Genomic DNA, 21814 nt, shown 5'->3' with positions numbered 1-21814 from the left:
CCTGAGCATCACCTTGTTGTCAGAACTGCCTGCAGGAAGGCTGCACATTAAAGTTGTTTTCTGTCCAAAGTTACTGAGCATTTGCAGGGGCTTAAGAGTGCACATTGCTGGTTACTGCTTACCGGCTTATCCTTGATACTTTATTTATATTTCTGTAGATACATGAGACACATTTTATGTGGAAGTCAGGGGACAAGAGAGCTGTCAAAAGAAGCAAGCAGTGTAATTATAAGCAAATTAAAGCAAAGGAGCTCCACTTAAAGTAAGGATGAGTGCTCGAACAAAAATGTCTAGCTATCCAAATAGAAACAAGCTGAATTTCAGCATGACTCGAAGCAGAAGTTGCATAAGCTTGTACATACAGGATAAGATAGAAGGAAGAATCAAAGGGGTATTTATTAATCAGACAGAAAGTCGAGGCATTGTCATGACGATATTCTAGTAGTTTTATTTTTTTGTGACTGTCAGAAATGTGTGATTTTTGGGAAGGTAGCTTTTTAAGCAATTGTCCTTCACAAGTAGTAAACAAAGAAGAAGGTGGAATACAGGAAAACTTGTAGTGGTTTGAGGAGCTGACTGACTTTCTCTGATGCCTGGTGATTCATTCGAGGTATTTTTTCCTAGAAGCTGAGTGAGCTTGTTCTCTTATGCTTTGCCTGAAGATGCTTAATTGGGAACGCCTGACTTTGATTTCAGAGTTTCCACTACCTTAGTCAGAACTATGACAAGCGTTCTGGGTTTGATCCATAGTGCACCAGCACACCGTGTGTTTATAATGCAGCTTTTGGAAGCTCCAGGACTTTTCCAAGGAGACGACATAAAAAAATCTGTGTGTGGAGTTTGTAAAGGCGAAAGCATTTCTTTCTTTATTTTTTTTTTTTCCTATACTGATCCCATTCTTTAGCAATCACCTTTGCAAGTTTGACCAAAGATTACTTATATTTGTTACTGCTTGTAAGGATTCTTGGCAATGGCAATTTTGGTAATTCTTGGAAAAACCTCAGAGAGTGAAATCAAAGGCACTGATTGACTCAATCACTGATTTCCAAAGAATTAGCTTTGCCATGCCTTGTTGGTGGGACAGAACAGACTGCAGAAGTGTGAATGAAGCTGATGTTCAAGAACATGCTGGACTTATTACTGGAGTCCTGTGCAGTGAGGGCCTTAAAGCAATAAAAAGTAAGAGTAGAAGATTTGGGAACTTCCGTTAACTTGGAAGCATTTATTCTGTCCTCCTGAGTCACCTGAAAGGGAGGAGTACTTTGTATTTAAAGAATAATGTGGATTTTTCACTTTTGAGGAAAGGATTCTGTGACCAAGGGCAAGACAAAATCAGTGAGGCTTCTGTTCCAAATATTTCTGACCTCTCTTTCTTGAGGGATGAATCTGCTGTCTTGAACAAAAGGTCAGTGTCTCCCTGCAGGGAAGTTTAGATAAATGGTACTGCTTAAGGATTAGGGGTGCCTTTGAATAAAATCTCCTTAAGTCTCTGCATTTTTTTTTTTAAAGTGATGATCTTTTACAGTGGAGGAAAGGAGAAAATTTGTGTGCAAAGTTGAAGCTATGGAATGTATAGGATACTGTGTAGAGATTCTACATAAAAACAGGTGAAGAATTTTGAAGAAATACCATAGATTTTGTTTTGCTCAGGAGCTGGCTTTTCTCAGAATGAAAATATGGTAAGAGAGAAGATATTGCTGATCAGCCTGAAAGCTCAAACTGTTCTGATGAATAAATGATTCCTGGTGTGTAATAGTTACCTGTTCTGTTTGATGGTATGAACATCTTATCTGTTTCATTGAATCCTGTCATTCAAAAGGTAGCTTCTTAGTATCTGGAAGAGAAACTTGCATCCATGAACCAAAACCAAATCAATACCATATTGGCGAGCTACGACATAACTTCATTCTGTAGGAATAGTGTTTCACAGGCAATTTGTGTTTTCAAACCAGACCAGCTTTGTTGTAATGAGACCAAGTTATTCACCATTACAAATTGGTCAAAATTCTTTTTACATAAATTGTTGGGGAATACCAGGTAAGGGAAATTAAGGAAGCATATACTGCTGTGAGATGTCCAAAATGACTTATGAGCATGAAGGCATTGTATTGAGCTCTGGGAGAGGGAAATGACTCTGGGCAAAGGTTCTAGATATCTTTTGGTTTAGTGCACTGCGTGTATTCTTGAATGAGTACTGTTAATCTCTAGGCCTTTTTTTTGAGAATGCCAACAATGAAAACTAGTTCATCTTTCTCAGTATTAAATATTTGCTTCCTTTGAGAGCATCAGTGTTGAATGTGTTTTTGCACATAAAACTTGAATAGGGAAGTCTCTGCAGCCTCTGTACATACACAATGGCTAGGTCAAATCCTGTAAGATAAAATATAATCACATCCTGCAACACGAATAGAGTTAAAATGATGACACCCTTGTCATTTAGCATTAATGGGAATTGTAGGGAAGACAGAAATTGTATCCTTGAATGTTTGTATTACTGTCTGTTGGCTTTTTTGAAAAAACAAAAATGTTAGTTTAATTTTCCTTTTTTTTTTAAAGGAGATTATGACGTGTGTGAGTATATGCAGGATTTTGAAAGCAACGTTGGAATTAGATAATTAATAAAACCATAAATGGATGATCTTGGAATAGAAATGTAGCTAGGAGTGTGGCTGATGTTAACTTAGAAGAAAGATGACACTGGCTGAAAAGGAAAACTAAGTGGTAGAGAAGGAGAGCCGTAATATTCGGAGCTGTGATGTTTAGTGATATCTTGGAAGCTCAATAAATCAGTTTGTTGGTACGGCTGCAGTGCTTAGGGCCTAAAACATAAATTTCATCTCTGCTGGAAAGAATTGATAGCTCTTATCTTTTGTAATAGTGTATGCCTCTCTTGATTAATGTTCCACTTAAAATGACTGAAGTGAAATTATTAGGTAAAAATGCAAAGTTTTGAGGGGCTGACTAAGCAGTATGTATTGTATTTATGAACATTTCTGCCTGTAGTTCTGGATTGTTCAGTTGTGAAGTCACTCCCACTGGTAGAGGCAAAAATGCTTGTAATCATATTGCAGAAGTTTATAGAGCTTCTTTCTTAACACCAGTTAGCTCAGGTGCTCTTCAATATGTGCAAAAAGCAAATTACCATAAATATATTGATGACATAAAAGGCGGTGTTAACATTGTCTGTATATACTTAATCTGTGGCAGCCTATTGGAAGGAGTTTTTGACTCAGTGGTTCTGAAAACCAGTAATTTAAAATGTCATATTTTGGCAAATCATCAAAATCAATTTCCTGTTACAAGAATAGTTTTTCTTTTGTTTATCTTCTCTGTGAGAAAGCCTTCTCTGTATGAATTCCTTCATGCTTGAATGACATGATTCAGCTACCGCTAAATCGTGAGCAATTCTATCAGGTTAAAGCTTCATGAGTGGTAAAGTTATCTCCTGAAGCCTGCACGGCTTGCGAAGTGCTTGGTTGCAGTTCAGTAGCCCCTTTTGAGTACCTAGGGGAAAAAAAAAAAATTGAATGCTTGAAAGACTCAGTGTTGAGTGATGTGAATTTATTTTTTCTCAATTTTTTAATGTAAAAACATTGAATGCCTCATTTAAGAAATCTGGAAGTGACAAAGCAGATAATAAATTTAAAAACATAGATATAACTGATAGACAGCTATAGAAACAACTGGCAACAAAAAGATGGATGTTTAATGGGGAGGAATAAAATAACTGAGTGGAATTTCATGTCACAGCAAAACCACATAGAATCTCTTGATTCATTTTTAGTGCATCTCTCCAAACATGATTTCTCTAGGGTTGTTTTTTGTTGTTGTTGGTTTTGGGTTTTGGTTTTTTTTTTTTCTTTTTAGGTCTTGACCGACTTCTGTTCCTTGTGGCAAAGATCTTTTTTGTCAGTCTCATTTGTTTTATGGTACAAGAAACAGAAGTTCTACACCTAGGCCTTAGTTCTAAGCTTAATTTCCCAGCTATACTCTAATAGACATTATCTTGCTTGCCCTCAGGAACTGAAGTTGTTGCAAATTGAGAACTAAAACAGTTTGCTAATAATTTCCCCCCCCACCTCCCTACCCCTATTTAACAAGTTTCCATGATCATAGTGTTGTGCACAGCCCCGGGCAAATAATTAATTCTGCGTTGAAAAGTTCATTACTGTCTTACTTCATAAGCAGCAGCATTTTCTCAGGTCACTATGTAGTAATGACGGGATTGTCACTTGGCTGTCACTAGAAATATTCACTCCCTGTATCCCTATCTCCTGGAGCAATCTTAAAATCAAGACAGATTACCAGTTTTGTTTATATATCACAAGTGTTTTCCACCTGAAATGATAAGTTTGTACATCAGTTACACCTTGGTGGTTCTTGCTTTGTTATGAACTACTATGACGAAAGGTCAGAACAGTTTTGAGACAAGTTTTCTTAAAAATGTCCTATGTACTGTGTCCGTATAAACAATTGTCGTCTGTCAAGTAATTTGAGAGATTTTTGGACTCTACATACTGTGTGTTTTCCAAGGTCCTAGTGGCAATGCTCTCCTGAAAAGCATGTAGTAGTATATATTTGCCAGTAGATATAAGCTGGGTAGTGTTCACAGAGTGATCCATTGCTGATCTTCACCTCTCCATGAGTTAGCCTGGGCTTAGTTCATGAGTGGGTATGCGGGAGTCTAATTTTTACCCCAAAGTTCTATTGTGTTGACATTTTTAATTTATCTTTATTTTTACTTTAATTCATTAAGGACTTGCTGTGAAGACTCATGAAATCTCAGCTGGTTTATATTAACTGCCTTTCCCACACTTTATGGACTCTTGTAACTTGGCTTTCACTCTGTAACATGAACTATTTCAATTGTTACTGAAAATGTAACTTGCTGATGGGAGCTGCCTTGATTTTTCTGCTTTTGTTATTTATTTGTCACTTCACCTAAGCAAGAAGTGCCAGTAGTGTGATTCTGTGGGTTGGGATAAATAAGCAAGTGTAAGGGCTGGCAGCTTCTGTTGCTTTAATAAACACTTTGTATTTTCAGAATATCATAGTGCACATAATTTGTCCTTTTTTCTATTTAAAAAAACCAACAACACAATCCAGCTAACAAAACCCAAGAGCTTGGCAGGGTAAACATTCCACTGGAGAAGAAATTTGCATCTTCAAAGCCTCTATTCTTCTTTGTATGTCATGACTTGAAATTTTTAAATTCCAAAATCTCAAAATAAAGAAATACACATGCATTGGAAAGAGTAAAATGTTTCATTTCAAGTTAGAATAATTGTATTCCAATACAAAATAAAATAAAAATGAAGCAATTTCAAAATAATATTTCAGCAAATGTAAAAATAACACACTGTTGCAATTCCTTTGCCTGCTGTTCCTCTTCTCACCCTGGTTTTTAGTTTGGATCAAAACTTAGAAATGAAACTTGCACTGTGTATACCGATGGAATGTGGTTGGAAGTTTGTGTTGCTAGTTTTTAAAGTATATATGTTCTGAAGCTATATTCTACTCATACTGGTGCAGTATATTTTTTTTTTCCAGTGAATAACTTGATAAAAATGATGCACAACTTACTAGGATTTGTCATTGCTTTCAATGAATTTGTTTAAGGTGAAAACACTTTAAGTTTTACTTTATAATGCTAACAATGGCTTTAGTTCTGATACCTCAAAGGTCAGCCTTTTCCTTTTTCTCATATGGACTGTATACTTCTGTACTGGAGTACACTCAAAACAGACCCCTTCATCACTTGGACAGGGCTGGAAGCAGGTGGTGAAGTATTCCCTCTGGAAGCTTCATCTTTTGGAGTCCATTCCGTGTAAGTGCCTGGGTGTGACAAGTGGGCAAAGAGGGCACATTGCAAAGTCTTGTCTCTAAATCCTTTTTAAAAAAAAAAAATCTCATTTGTTGATAATACAATAATTAAGTATGAGAAGCGAGATAACTTTTAGCAGTATTTCTTTTTATAGTGATTTTTAATGATAGTAACTGAAGTGCAGAGAGTTTGAGGCTTGTTGTAAAGTCTAAGCATTATGCGTGTCATATATATCTGCACACAGGAAACCTCGACCTGTCTCTCAGCTGGTTGCACAACAGGTTCCTCAGCAATTCATGCCCCCTACACAATCGAAGAAAGAGAAAAAAGACAAAGTAGAAAAGGAAAAAAGTGAAAAGGAAACAACAAGCAAAAAGAACAGTCATAAGAAAACCAGGTAAAAATTTTAGAAACTTCTGCAGTGTTGATAAAACATAATTTAGAAAAGAAAATGTTCTGCGATTTTACTGCTTTGTAAGTGCTGTGGCAAACTGTTTCAACAATAAGGTTAAATATCTGTGTGTAAAGTTTCATTGGCTTAGGATGTCTGTTAAATGTGAAGAAAATCTGCAGTTTGTAATTTTGACCAGAAGATGGAGACTAGCTGAATACAGGAGAGAAAGACTTGGGTATTTTTTTAAGGGTTACAGATGTATTTGTCACACCATACAAAACTGTAGGTAGGCAAACGGATGATACTGATCTCTGGAAGAGAGAGGGGACAGGAGTGACTAGTTTTCATGCAAAATGATAGGAGAGAGGGAGAACCAGTACCTGACTGCAGAAGAGTAGGAAAGTAACATGGTTATTGCTGTCCTTGCAGAGTCGGAATAAGCTTAGATGGGCTGAACTAGGGGATAAATTAATGTGACAGGATAAGGCATGTATATTACCTAGAGATAAAATTCTCTATGCTATATATGGGATGCTGAAGGAAACCTTGGACTCTTAGAAGTGAGAACATGAAATATTACAGTACAGACAAGCACTTGTAAAAGCCTTGATCTTGCTGTAAGACCAGGTGGAAGGAGGGTGCAAACTGCAAAACAAAAGCAGTAAGTTTAACCCCTAAATCATCACAGTCTAGGCATAAAGTTATTGTGGCAAGAATGCTGTGCCAAAAAAGCTGAGAAGTATACAAGTAATGTAGGCTAATCAAATGTGGGAGGAACTTTTTTTTTTTTTCTTGGAAGCAGTCCAAAGTAGTCTAGCCAAGGAAGATTCCTTGGGATTAGTTGTGCAGAGAAGTAGCAGATGCTTCTGTTGTGCCTGAAATAGGATCATCAGGATCAGAACCAGGGAGAGATTGAGAGTCAAGAAAGAGCAGTCATTAAGAAAGTCGTGGTTAGGATTAAGGACGCTGAGATGTTCCTTAATTTCTTTTTTTTTTATTTTTTTCTTTTTTTTTTATTTTTTTCTTTCTTTTTTTTTTATTTTTTTTTCTTTTAATACGCAAAGTTACTAGCTTACCTTATGTAGCCAAAGTACTTCAGTTATGAAGAATTTGAAGTTAACACAGTGAGTTTTTATTAAGCTAATTAAATATTCTCAATTGAAGTATTGATGGTTGAATTGCAATAGTACATTAAAAATGCAAAAGTGAGGTAGGGAAGGACGGAGAAATTTAAAAAATAATTTAAAAAATATCTTAGACTGAAATACCAGTATTGAGATTTACATTAAGAATTGCTATTTAAAATAACTAGGCTACTTTTTTTCTGTTTTAATGCTTCAAAAACAGTTCATTTTTTTCACAGAACTGATTCACTACGTAGGATAGCAAGTTAAGAATGCTTCATTAGTTTAAGCAGATTTCTTCAGTACCCTTTGGAAAAAGGATATCCTTTTCACTTTGCCTTATAACTTGTATATTATTGCTGGAAACAACCATAAAAATCTGGATGTGCACTCAATATGATTAATAAGCTCCAGGCATGGCATTTACGCAGGTTGATAATGCTGAATTTTTCTCTTCGTTCCTATATTACAGAGGAGCAGATTTTCAGTTTTCTCTTAAATTTTTCAGTCATGCTACTTCAGCCTCAGGGGAACAATATGTCAAAGCCTATCTCTGTTCTAGTGGAGGAAAGACATGAGGTGTTTTGGTTGAAGTAACTGGGAACCAATTCTACTTCAAAGTCAGATGATAGGGTAAAGGTTAGGGCTTTGCTGTTAGCACACCTGCTAACATGTGATGTCATTAATTTATTTTATTGCAACTTGAGCTAGTGAGGCTATGGAGTCAGTTAAATCATAAAGCTATGCTGTTCATAACAGCTTGTAAAAATTCAGCTGTCTGGTGACAGTTTTTCACGGTACTCAAAGGAAAAGTAAATTGAAAGTACTTTGTGCTCATCACTAGCAAAAATATGATGGCAAAATATAAGTCAAAGTGTTCTTTAGTTCTTTTTGTTGTGAAAAATCAAACAACTGAAAGATTAGATGAAGAGACTTACCTGTCAGCCCTGTGTGTAATACTCAGCTCTGTGCATAGTTTAAATCACAGCATATGCCAGGAATACCAGTTACACTGTGAACAGAAATTCCAATTCAAATAATATACTAGCAGTCCTAGTGAGGTTTTGAAATAAGTAATAGCTCCTGCAAGTTAATACTACCTATGCTGTTGAAATCAAAAGATAGACACCAACATCTTCACTATTGAACACCATTCTCTGCTTAAAATTTGCTGCTCAAGGCTGCTGCAGAGATGGATGTTTCTTTGGACCAAATTTATAATTTTCTATAGCCACAATAAAGAAAGACTTAATTTTTAAAAGTAAAAGCCTTTATATATGCAACACATCCATATTGCTGCACAGTTAGATAATTCAAAAGGTCAACTTTTAAATAATCTTAGGAGACAGTAATGTGTTATGTTCAGCTATTTTAATGTAAAACTAGGAAACACTCAACCATAAATACTTGTGGTAAGTTGTTTTCCTGTGTATTATAGGTTGCACATAGCAGTCTTACATACACATTTATGTTCTCTAGAGCAGCTAAAGAGTAGGAGGAAGACAATATAATAAGATGATATGTGTGCTTTTATTATGATTATTTGCTTTATTTAGGCCAAGATTGAAAAATGTGGACCGAAGTAGCGCTCAGCATTTGGAAGTTACCGTTGGAGATCTGACAGTCATAATTACAGACTTTAAGGAGAAAACTAAGTCACCACCTGCTTCCAGTGCTGCTTCTGCAGATCAACACAGTCAGAGTGGTTCTAGCTCTGACAACACAGAGAGGGGAATGTCCAGGTCGTCTTCACCCAGAGGAGAAGCATCATCACTGAATGGGGAATCTCATTAAAGTTTATTTCCTCCAGTTTCTTTAGTCTCTTCTCTTCAAAACATGCAAATACATAACTTCTGTCACCTGTTACCACATTTTCATGACAGATTATTCATGTACAATTGGTATGTTGACTGGAACATAATTTATGCAGTTTTAAAAAAAGAAAAAAAGTGCAGTAGTAGAAACAGTAATTTAAAATGCAATCTACAAATGCTTACAAAGCATTTTCAGACCAACTTTTTAATCTTCATGTGTAAAGGTGCCATGAAAATGTGGTTTGAATGTTCATTATGCAGTGTTATTGGTAAGTCCATTTTCCCTTTTAGTTTAGTGAATTCTAACACAACTCTTGGAGTCTCTACTATTGGCATGTACTGAATTTAAATTTTTATACCATAGTTCAAGCTGCCTAAATATGTATTATTTGAGAATTGTGAAACATAGTTATATGTATGCAAGTCAGAGATCAACTTAATCAACTATTGCTGCAACAGAATTTTCATAATAATTATCTTCTTAAAAACACCTGCTGGTACTTGGTGTGGTTAAATAGGAAAAATGTTATTAAATAAAACATTTGTATGAATTTTTGCCAATGTTTGACACATTTTACTAGATTACTGTTACTGAATTATGTTGATGGTTTTACCAATATTTTTTCACACTTAAAACACTTATTGTAATGTTTACAAGCAAAATAGAAAACACATTCTAAGCATTGATTGGTTAACCTTACAATTCAGGTAAAGTAGCATATTGTCACTGTACACTGGTATTCTATGTTGTGTAATAAACACTGAACCTCAGATGACAACGCATTTGGCAAAAACTAATATTTGGAAATCTGAAAGTTTGGAAAAGCTTTAAAAGTAACAGAAATGTTCTCATTTCTGCTTAGTGCTGTTTCCTTGCCCCACATCTATCTAGGGTTATATAGTCGCTAATCATTTCATTACAGGAATATCAGATGTTGCACAAAAATAAGAAAATAACAATACTGTTAATTTTTTATTCCCGAGTACATTTCTTGAATTTTTATTTGGCCTATTAGAATATATTATGTCATAAATCATATGAAAATAATCAGTACCCTACTTTATGGCATTTACAAACTTAGCAATATACTGATACAGAGCAGAACTATTTACAATCCCATCTGGTATTATGTAAAATTACCAATAAAATATTTTTGTGAATACAGATTTTGCATTTTTGTTTACAACCAATAAGTGTTTTGATACACACATACAATCCATGTGTAGATCTTAAATTATAGATTCAGATTGAGTGCAAAAGTCCATTTAGCTTCTTTTAGTGAGGTAGTCCACTTACACCCCTGTGATGCTTTTCTTTTTCATTGAAAGTAAATATATTTTTAAGCCCATGTAAAAGTTGGATGGACCTTCTTGGTAATGAATCCAGCCCCAAATTATTACCAACATATGATATGTGTTCTTAACAGCTAAAACAATGGATTTTTGTAGCCCCTGACAATTGTGATGTTTGGTGGTTTCTTGTAGTAATGTATTTTTCTGTTTTTAATGCAGTACTTCTACAGGCACAATGGTACTGTTCTATTTTGTAAGATGCTAGTTGTGAAATACAGTTAGTTGCATAAAATGGAAGTCTGATGTGATATCTGAGAACATACATACCTCATTCCTTGGTGTTGCTGTTTAAACTTTTTAGACATCAAATGTTAATTATAGGCTATTTCAGATGGATAACTACTGACCTGTTTATTATGTCTTCTACTTTATCTTACTAAATAGGATGTCTGTTTATTGCCATTACCTGGCCAAAGTTTAGTATCTGTAAAACAATGCATTTTAAGGTTCTTAAAGGTTTTTGGGGCTGGGCTGGTGTTCAGAATAACATACACTAGTTTTTAAAAGAAAAATACATGCTTCTCAACTTTATTTTTTTATATTTTACTTTTAGGTGGGACTATTTGCAGAATATACTGATGTAATGGATTACAAGAGAGCTGTAACTGTTCAAAGTAAGCAGTTTAATGATAGCAGATCTCATGCAAGATGTTTTATGAAATGTGTTTCTAATTTAAAATGTAATGAATGCTAACACATTTCAGAATTCCTTGCAAACAAATAATAATCTATTACCAGTAGTTCACTAAATGGGAAACATATTTTCATTTAACTTTATGTGAATAAACCACCCAGCGCTACCAACAAGAGGTCTCTGTATCTTCGGAAATAAGTAACCATTTGGTTTGGAAGGAAGGGAGGATGGAGTGGATTTTATTATGACTCAGCTGTCTCTAGAGAATAATCTCAAAAATGTGGTACAAGTATGGTTATAATCAAAAAGAATGCAGTAAAGTCTCACTGTTCTTTATGGAATAAGACACAGAAAAGCAATTCCTAACCACAGATATAACGCAAGTCAGCTAGGATCTAAAAACTGAGCTGTGGTGGTTTTAACTGAACTATTATGTTGCCAGTGTTTACATTGCAGTGATGCCTGTTTTGGCATTAAACAAAGTTAAGATTATTTTTGCCTGTTTGTGATTAAAGGGATGTGACAATACTGACAGCAGAGTAGACAAATTCTAAGTAGAGTATGCCATTTGACTCTGTTAATAATGTTATAATTTAATTGAACTTCACTTTCATAATTTTAAAATAATTTTGACTTGTAGTAATCCTAAGTCCTTTTTCTAACTGTAAATATATTTAAAAGCATCTTTACTCCATTTATAAAAAGTGAAAATTTAATGTTGTAATGTGTTTTGATTAGCTATTTTTCTCTGTGCTCTCCGCTAAGAACTGTTATTTGTTAAATTCTATACATGCACCCGTCTCTAACAGCCATACATCCTGGGTTGTTCATGAAATGGTGACCCAACACAGACAAGTGTGATAGTGTTCCATGTAAATGAGTTCCTTTATGTGCTGATTGATTGTCTGGTTTCAGAAAGGAAAAGGGGGGAGAAATGGGGGAAAATGAAGTATAATTAGTTCATTGATAAAGTGTACAATAATTCAGTCTCTTATCTTCCTGACTTTGCCACTAGTTGTAGGTGGTATAAGGAAAAGAACAAATATACAATTGTAGACTATGATGCTTTTTTTTTCCCTGAAATTAAGTCTGCATATTGGAGATAAACAAAAGTTGTTCTACTTAGTAGCAGGTTGAATTATGTCATATAAAATTTGATTCTAACAGAAGAAGTAGTAAAAAAAAAAAAAACCAAACTTAAAAATTCTTGATATTAAGTCTTGGAATTAAGACTATGACTGAAGTTTTAACCTATTACATGTTTCTCTAGAGAATTGATGTTTTGTGGCATAGATTGTAAAATCTCAAAAATGTTTTGATTTTATAATTTGTGCACTTCACCTCTTTAAATATATTTTTAGGTAGCCATGTAAGATAGAATACTTAATTTGTTTACACCAGTTCACTCTAGTGTTCAGGCAGGTGGTCTAAACTTGACATAAGTGTATGGCTCTGCATCTTAGAGTCCTTAATTTTTCTCTCTCCTGTCTCAAAAGCCTGACACTTTCCCACATTATGTTGATTGATTACTTTTGTTATACAGGATGGATTTGGCAGAGAAATGACTATTGTGTACTTTTCATGTACATCCAGGGTTCTTTAACTGTATCTGCTTGGTTTTTTTTTCTGTCACATGCCTTTATTTGACTCTGCTCCCTACTAGGGAATCTGGGCAGACTTCCTTTCAAATATCAGAAACTATGGAAATAGAAATGCCATTTAATTTAATTTCTGCAAAGGCAGCAGCAAGTGCTATACTTGTAGTAAATTTGGCCTGTGCTTACTCAGGAATAAGATAGGTAAGATAAAAAGTTAATGCAGGTTTTGGCGATGATAATTTGCAAATGCATACTTGTATCAACGTTAAGATTTGGGTGTGCTGAAAATACTGTCTGAGCTTCTGAAGGCTTTTCTTACCTGAAATTATGCCCGACTTACGTCAAAGCAGTCTTAATTTGAAAGGGTGTAACTTCACAACCTTTCTCCTCTTGTTAAAAGAAACTTAAGAGATTTGTCTAAGACAGCAATTAGATATTGAGCTTAGTTTGATATTTAAGAGGAACCCATGTTTTAGTAAGAGTTAACAGCCTTTAACTACTAAATTAAAATTGGAAAAGTACTTCACAAGTTAATTACAAATCAGTGCTTTACAGAAATTATTGTAAGTTCCTGTCTAGATGGATATAAATGGTGCAACAGCAATGGATGGCTGTACACTTGCTCGGAAATGGTGTTATCCATCAGGAAGTGATGTTTAAGTGACTTTCCTAAGACATTACACAAGAATATTATGATAAGTCTGAACAAGGCCTAGGAGTCCAGGTGTCCCACCCCCACGTAAATTATACCATTGCATTCAAACAGTGAAAGAAAATGCAGCAAATAAATTAGTTCTAGGTCCTAGAGTCTTATAATGCAGGAGCTGTTTACAGCTTCTGTTTAACTGTATCGGTGATAATTAATTAAAATGAACCACCACTGTATAATACTTAATCCCTCAGGAGATGGTTTTGATCCTAATCTTGCCCCTTTTATGGGAAACAGATAAAAGTCATCTGAAAGAACTTGCTCTGTCCACTGACACAGGGGGTTTTAAGAGCAGACAATTTAATGTGCACAGGAAGTTTTAGCTGTACTTTTAAGGACTTAAAACATGGAAGATGTAGGGTAAAAGCATATTCCATAGCTTAAATGAGTATTACTAAGAATCATCACAAGAGATTGCTGTACCATTTGGGGGTTGTAAAAGACAAAATGATAACATTATCTAATCACTCCTTGTCCCATATGTTTAAAAAGAAAATTACCACCAGAAAAAAAATATTGTTCCAGTAGCAATAATTTAAAGAATAGTTTCAAAATTTTAATTATTTTGTGGAAGGTATGGCATATCTTGTCAGAGGTAGGAGTATTAAGCAAGAAGCCCTTCAGGACTACATTTTCAGGATGCAGGCCATCTGGAAAACTTTAATCTTTAATTACACTGTTCTCTGTGTATAAATATTGATCTCATTCAAAGTACTTGCAAAGTGAACAAGCTCCCTTTAAACTTTTAAGATTTTAGGCGAATGGAGCTCTAATTTACAATGGAGTTACTGAGAAGACAACTGAGGAAAAGAGAGTATTAATCTACTTTTTGATAACCTGCTAACCATGTACTCATAATTTTCCCCTTCTGTATAAAGAACCAAAAGTACACAGAAGGAGGAAACATATGTAACTAGGGCTAATGAAATTTGTCTCTTTATCCCCTTCCCAAGCTCACTAGATTCTACAAACTACAAGTTCTGTTTGGTTCAAAGGCAATTGTAGGTACTTTGTTACTACAAAAGGATGGAGTTGTTCAGTCACTCAGCATCTGTTAGTTAAGACAAGCGACTGGTCAGGCCAGTTCTACTTTCTGAATGCCTACTCTGGGAATACAGAGATCTAGTTCGCTATTTATGTGCATCTAATATGTAACTACCATCCATGAATAATCTGTTTCAAACTGATCCTTCTTTGCACAGAATAAATCACAGTGCTTCACGCCAAGCCCAGTTCCTGACAGCACAGATCTCTGATCATCTCTTACTGTAACAGCCTTCAGCTATGAATTAATCTCAGCAAGAGAAATCTCTTAAGATTACATATATTTTTTGAGTATCACTACTCCCACCTCTGAAGGAAATACATTCTGATTCCTTCTTCTCTTTTATTCTTTTTTTTTTTTTTTAAAGTACATTTATAGTATAAGTGGATGCAGTAAGTTTGAAATAATTTGTTATGCATCCTTTTATAAGTGGGGAATTTGGCTGCTATTCCCAGTTCTTTAACTATATCTTGGTTTCTGTAAGACTCCACTCTGGCATGTGGAGCTTAGAGGTCATCTTTCCATCTTGTCACCATTGTCCTTGTTTCTATATAATAGATTTACCAAACAGATTCTTGCTGAGCAAACTGACACCAATTCTGTACCATTCAAGCATTTTGGCTGAGGTAGCTGGCATTCTGGGATGCCAATTACTGGTCTCCATGTCTGCATTTCTGCAAGTGGTCTGATTCTATTGCTGAGAGGCTTCCAAACATGGAAAAAATAAGCAAAATGCTTTCCAACTGATGGAGGCATAATATTGCCAAGTAACTTGGAGTACCTGGAGGCTTTTTGAAAGGTGCAAGAAAACGCTCTCAGTGCCAGCTGGAGAAGATCTGAGGAGCATGCACTCATACTGAGCACTTTTCAGCTTTCCTACATAAATTCTGAGTAGCTTTTTTTTTCTAAAATGTCAAACACCTTCAAAAACCCTCAGTCCAGCAAAAAGAGGATGAGGGGAGGAAAGAACAAAGAAAACGTATTTTCAGAATAATATCTAGAAAAGCCACTATAAAATAGCTTCTTTGTGTGCTTAGTATTCCTTTTTCTGTGTACTGTATTGGAAGTAGGCAGCATCCCACACTTACAGGTGTGTTTTTCTTTATAATTCTTGATACCTGTTGGTTCAGTGACTTTTGGCCTAAAGACAGATGTAGGTTTTTGTGGATTTCAAAGTAAATACCGTGAACACTTCACTCTTGGATACAGGTCACTTACTGAAAGGGCAGAAGTTTTGATTAAAGAGTTAGTCAGGAACAAAACAAATTCCTCTTGTACATTTAGACACTACCCAATTTTTAAGGGTTTAATTCGTGGACTACTGGAAAAAGGATAACTTTATGTTGAAGGAGTAATAAGAACCCAGACTAGAATGGATATGGCTTCTGAAGGGTTTTGTGGCCAGTAGTTCATACGGCTGTTTCCAGTGATTATTCCACACCTTAGCCCATTAATGTTGAAGCGTTGGTAGAGCATCCTCACAAACAAATCAGAACTACCAACAGCACTGTCAGATGCTCTTAAGATTTACTAAGTGCCTTATGCAGAGCATCACTGAGGCAATGGTGCAATTGAAAGGAAGTTTGATAAAAGATTTACTCCTCTGGATGGAGACACATGTTCTTCGTTGTAACCAAGGTGATGTTCCTGGTTGTAACACACTAGAATCTTATATTTTATTGCTGATACAAGTACCTAATAAGAAACAGTCCAGAAATTTCTGAGACTTTCAGTTTGTAAAATGTACATTTTTTGGAGGAGATTTTTTTTATTCTAGTCAGCTATGATAGCCTACTGGAATATCACAGAAGTGAAAACAACTTCTGAGTATTCACACTTCTCAGTTTCACAATCAAGGACAGTATTACCTTTCTTGGGAAGGAGTACATAAGTTTGTTTTATTCATAGGGTTTATGTTTATTCCGCAGGGTTTTACTGTCAGAAAAAAAAAGGGCTTTTGAAAATAAAAATCTTACCTGCCAGGTGTCTTCCCCAAAATGAGTAAGTGCCTTTTCTGTTCTGACTCTTAGAAGTATTTACTTTATCAGATTGAGTCTGAATGTCCTGGATAAACCAACTATTAAGTACTGAGTGTTACCAATGGCTTGAAATCCTTTCACTGAAAGAACAAGAGACAGAATGTAAGCCACTTGAATTATTTTGAGACCTGATGTTATCAGAAGTTTTATAACTGCTGTCAGTAGTATACTTCTAAGAACAATGTAACTTTTCAGGAACTTGATACTGATAGGAAATAAATATTTATTAAAAGAAGTATATTAAATAAATATTTATTTACCAATTTAAGTAAGAGAAAATGTTACACCCTGGGGGCAACAGTCTTGCTGTTAGCAATCCTGACTACTTAATGGAAAGTAAAACTGAGGCCCTGAACACCGACTGTAAAAGAATGCATGGTATTTGGTGAGAGAGATTGGGACTGTGAATTTTAGGTCCACATTCTTATAAAATAGTTCTTCCTACCTAAGTTTTGACCAATTTTAAAGCAGAAAATAAAGCATAAGCAGATATCAGTAAGAGGCCCTCTGGTTGTATTGGTGCTGCTTCCTATATCTAGAGGATTTTTTTTTTTTAATTTTGTTTTTAAACTTTGCTCAGGACTGGTACAGCTGAAAGTATATTTTCCCTTCATTCTTAAGTCTAGACTTTGAATGGAGTTTCTCTGAGACACTTTTGTAGTGAAATCGTATTCCCTACAAACATTGAAGACAAAAATAAACATCTCCATGAACAAAAGATTGTGTGTGGTTGTAATTTTTTAATATTTACAAATCTATTACAAAAGTTCTAAAGGTACTCTAAGAAAAACATACCAGTATATCAGCCTACACTTAAAGTCTCTGTGTAGCAGTCAGAGAATACAGTGAGATGCTTCAAATGTTCTGTCTGATAAACTATATCCAATTCCAGTTAAGCACTCCTTTAAATAAAGGTGACAATACATTGCATTTAGCCAAGTGTATAGTAACCCATTAGGACACTGCCTTAAACTGACCTCTTCCTGACCTCAATTCAAAGGCATTATTAAACAATTTAAAATTCTGAAAGCTTAGCAGAAAAGCTGAGGGAAAGTGGCTGGAAAGAAGGAAAGAAACAGTAGGAATCACAGTGCAAAGATATTTGTTTTTCCAGGATAAATGCCACACAGTTAATGATAGTGGAATTGTTTAAAAATTAACAGCTCTATAGTTATTTCACATTGTTTGATAACATACAATTGGTTTCAGATGAGCGTAACCAAATGTGTTCGAAGCCCAAATAGTGACGTGTATTGAAATGCCTTCTTCAGGAATAAATTAATACTTCTTGCCTGTGAAGAATCCAACAAGAAAGTATTTTTGGTGAAAACTAGTGTGGGCACACTGTATTAAATCTTGACTGGCAGTGGTGATGCTTAGAGTGTGTTATGATAAAATGGTAAATAAAATGATTCAATTGTTCAGAACCCTTCTCTGTTATTTGTGTAAACCATCACAACTGCCTAGGAAAAAGTGCAAGAAATGTAAGTGGGCAATTTGGGGATAAATGGTAAAAATTAGGGAATTAGACCTTAAAATGCCAAGAGGCTTCTGCTAATTTACTGGCACAAGTGATTCATTACCTTTCTCGGCTATGATGGAAGTTGAGATCCTCCTGAGAGTACTGCTTGCGAGGCAAGAAAGCATGAAAGCATCCATGCTTGCAAATTAAACAACTGAGGTAAGAAGCTTGAGAAGAAGGCTTAGTGTAAAGCTTCATCTCGTTGTATATACAGCTATTCTTTTTGTTACTAAAGCAGGTTCTTAAAAAATGGTCTGTGTGGGTTGTCTCAAGTTATCTTCAAGTAACACAGTTCTAATGTTCAGTTCTCTGAATTGTTCGTCATTTGTGTTGCTTTGCAGCATGAGGCTAAGATCCTACAAGGCATTCTTGAAAGAAGCTGGTTCCTTTGTAAAGACCATGAGAGGTTTCCCATTTGTGTAGCAGGTGACTGAAGTGTTGGTTATGAGATAATCTCATCCTCATCTAAGGAGGCAATGTGTGAGGTTGATACATCTTCAGGTGCAGAATGCTTTTAATTCCACCCTCTAGACCCCAAAGCGCAGGCAGCAAGTGGTAGCAAACTGTTAACATAACTACCAAGTTTGGTACCAGCAGAAATACTGACTTGTAACAGACTAAACTGGCATCAGATACCAGAATGGGGCTATTGTCACTAATTAAGGGAGTTTAATTTACTCTACTGATTCATCTATTTTAGAAGAACAGAAGGAATTCAAAAGAGGAGAGCAAGTTGTAAAGCCTTTCTATTCATTTCTTTCCTCTGTTGTCTGTTTGGCAAGTCTGTTACACAATTATGGGTCTGAAGATCAAAACAAATTTCTTAAATTCCAGACAACTATTTTGGCAGCCATGGGAGATCACAGCATTCCACTATGTGCTTGGACATAGCTTAGGACGGTGTCCAATTTTATTTTACCCTTTCTTGACTTGAAATAAAATAAAAGAGTAAAAAAAAACCCTTCCTGAAGGATGGGTGAAGGAAGGCTGGGTAATGGATTAGTGTCATCGTGAGCCAGCAGTGCTTGAAGGTATCTTAGATGTTTCAGGCTCTTAAGTTCTGTGCAACGCAACATCCCAGCTACTCACCAGCTTTGCTGCCGCTTGGGCAGTGGAATAGTTGGAGAACACAATTCTAATGACACCTGAGATAAATCAGTATAATGTCTGCACACTCCAGGGAGTGGCACAGGACTGTGCAAGGTAAGGTGACTGCTCACCAGAATTACTTCTGTGAACTTCAGACGTGACTAAGACTACTGATGACTATAAGGATATTTGATAGCTAAGCTTGCTGTGTGCCATAGGCATTTGTCTGTTAGGTGGCCATTCTACTCAGTTTCAAAAGGGGCAGTCAGTACAAAATAAAGTATTAATGTCTTATCTCTTCCTCCTGATAATTCAGGCACTAAATGCTTTAAACAGCTAGCACTGTAGACTGATCTAATCTGTTTTTTTTGAGTTAGCAATTATGGAGAGAAAAGGATGTGGAGAGACAAATGTTAGGACTTTATTTCTCTATCCTAGACATGTCTCTGCATCAGTTTCCTACTTGAGGACGACCATGGAGCGAAAGCATGGTAGAGATAAAATAAAAAGGTAAAATAGCAAGTGGGCTTGCTAGAAATGGACAAAGCAAATCAACTCTTCACCTGGTTTGACTGACTGCTTTCCAAAACTTCTCCTTACTGAATGATCCTCTGTCATCTTTTCCATTTCAGGCTATGCTGCTGTTTTGAAATAGGAGCAACTGGCTTCCTGGCTCACTGCCTCCAGTGTATCATCTGGCTTCCATTGCTCAATGGCTCTCAGAGTCCCTGACAACTCTCCTAAACCTGTTTCCTCTTGTAAGGGCAGCTGGCAGTTGTCATCTAACTTTTTTTTTTTTCATTTTAGCTGTTTGCTAGATGCAGTTTTACTCTCCTAGCCATGCAGGCTTTTTGCACTTGGAAATAATAAATACATAAAATGTACAAATTTTTTACATTGAGTATGAAAAAATTTTTTAAAAAGTACTTTTCAGTCTGTGGTCTGAGGATCTCGTGAGCTAATGCGCTCCTTCTAAAGTGACGAGGATGAGCATACTTATTTCAAGCAGCATTAAATTCACTGAGTAGAGTCTGCACTGTCACTGTGAAGCGAAAAAGGTAAAAAATACCTTACAGGATTAATTTCAGATTATTTGATATATTTAATCTAAAAAATTGAACTTTCAGTTCATAATGCAAAGTTTCTATTGTGTATAATTACCATCAGTAAATATTTATTCAATTACAAGAAAAAAATGATGTTGTATTGTAGAAATTTAAAGACCCTGATCTAAGTGGCAGGGAACTCAAAGCACTTGATGCTGTAGCAAACAACAGCAGGACAAGATAAAGACTTTTAAACTTTAGTATATTTATATATAAAGAAAAAAACAACCAACTAACGAAAAAGCTGGGCTTACTTGCCTTATTTCTTTGGTTTATGTGTGATATATATTTGCAGAAGTAGACAAGTTTGCTTTGACTCCTTCCAGGAGTGCTTTAAACACAAATAGCTGTACCAGATATGAATGGTCCTTGAAGAATTTTAGATGAGGCAAAGAAACAAAAACCCAACCCTGAGAATCTCCTTTGGACTGATGTTTTGGAGCTCCATATTTACAAATCTTTACAGGGAAAAAAAAAAAAGATACACAGAAAAAGAGATAAAAAGAAAATTCTCTTTGTGTTCCTAGAAAGTATTCTTTCTGCTTTTTTTTTAAATGTAGGTTGCTAAAAATTGTGCTACCTATATGGATGCATATTTATTTATTTATTTAGGACACAGAAGATGAACTTTCTGAAGAGGAATGATACAAATATTTTGACTCTCTACTGTTTAATAACTTATAATTGTTCCCAGAGTATCAATTAAATACATTTTGAAGTAAATTGTACTATAGATGAAGTAACACTTGGTTCAAATTAGAAGAAACTAGTATTTTTTGCAAAATGTCACACCACTTCCCGAACTACTTATGACGTAGCTTACAAATTTTGTGTACTATTGTCCTTAGGTGTGTACATTGCTGATACCAAGAGTAACCAAAGAAAGATGGGGAGAGACTGTTCAGTAGGGCCTGTTGCGACAGGACTAGGGGTAATGGTTTTAAAATAGAGGGAGGTAGATTTAGATTAGATATTAGGAAAAAAAATTTTACAATGAGGGTTGTAGAACACTGGAACAGGTTGCCCAGAGAGGTGGTGGATGCCCCATCCCTGGAAATGTTCAAGGCCAGGTTGGATGAGGCTCTGAGCAACCCGCTCTGGTTGGAGATGTCCCTGCTCCTTGCAGGGGGGTTGGACTAGATGGCCTTTGAAGGTCCCTTCCAACCCTAACCGTTCTGTGATTCTATGATTCTATGATTCTAATTGCAAAATATTGCAAGCTCCTGCTTATAGTCTAAATAGGTTAAATGCCCACTACAATGCAAAACAATGAGAGAGAAAAATGGGAGGACTGGGGAAGTCACTAATATTTTGATCATATCCATAAAAATGAATTTTGAGAGTTTTTATTAACATTTTTATACACTGGGGGCTGATGTAGGGAAATTTGAAGAGCAGATACAATAAGAGTGGAAGGCAGTTGTACCAAACTAAACTCTTGTCTTAAAAATGAATTGGAAGGAAAGAAAAATGATGTCTGGCAGCAACAGAAAAGGGACATTGTACCAAGTAGTCTGATGATACCGTATGCACGACATAGCAGTAAAGCAGTTTCCCCTCGCT

General features: G+C 35.6%; 1 protein-coding gene across 2 annotated transcripts in view; it reads left to right on the top strand.

Moving 5' to 3' along the window:
* YAF2 (YY1 associated factor 2) overlaps positions 1 to 11863 on the top strand; it is a 28440-nt gene extending 16577 nt beyond the window's left edge. For both annotated transcript variants that reach the window (XM_086748173.1, XM_086748162.1), the window contains 2 exons: positions 6069 to 6221; positions 8899 to 11863. In XM_086748173.1, the coding sequence (XP_086604299.1) occupies positions 6069 to 6221; positions 8899 to 9136 (391 nt within the window). In that variant the 3' untranslated portion in view covers positions 9137 to 11863. The remainder of the gene's footprint in view (positions 1 to 6068; positions 6222 to 8898) is intronic.
* Positions 11864 to 21814: the final 9951 nt, after the last annotated feature.

This window comes from Chlamydotis macqueenii, chromosome 1 (genome assembly GCF_036417535.1).
Source record: "Chlamydotis macqueenii isolate bChlMac1 chromosome 1, bChlMac1.mat, whole genome shotgun sequence".
Taxonomy (NCBI): Eukaryota; Metazoa; Chordata; class Aves; order Otidiformes; family Otididae; genus Chlamydotis; species Chlamydotis macqueenii.
This window is presented reverse-complemented; position numbering and strand designations above follow the sequence as displayed.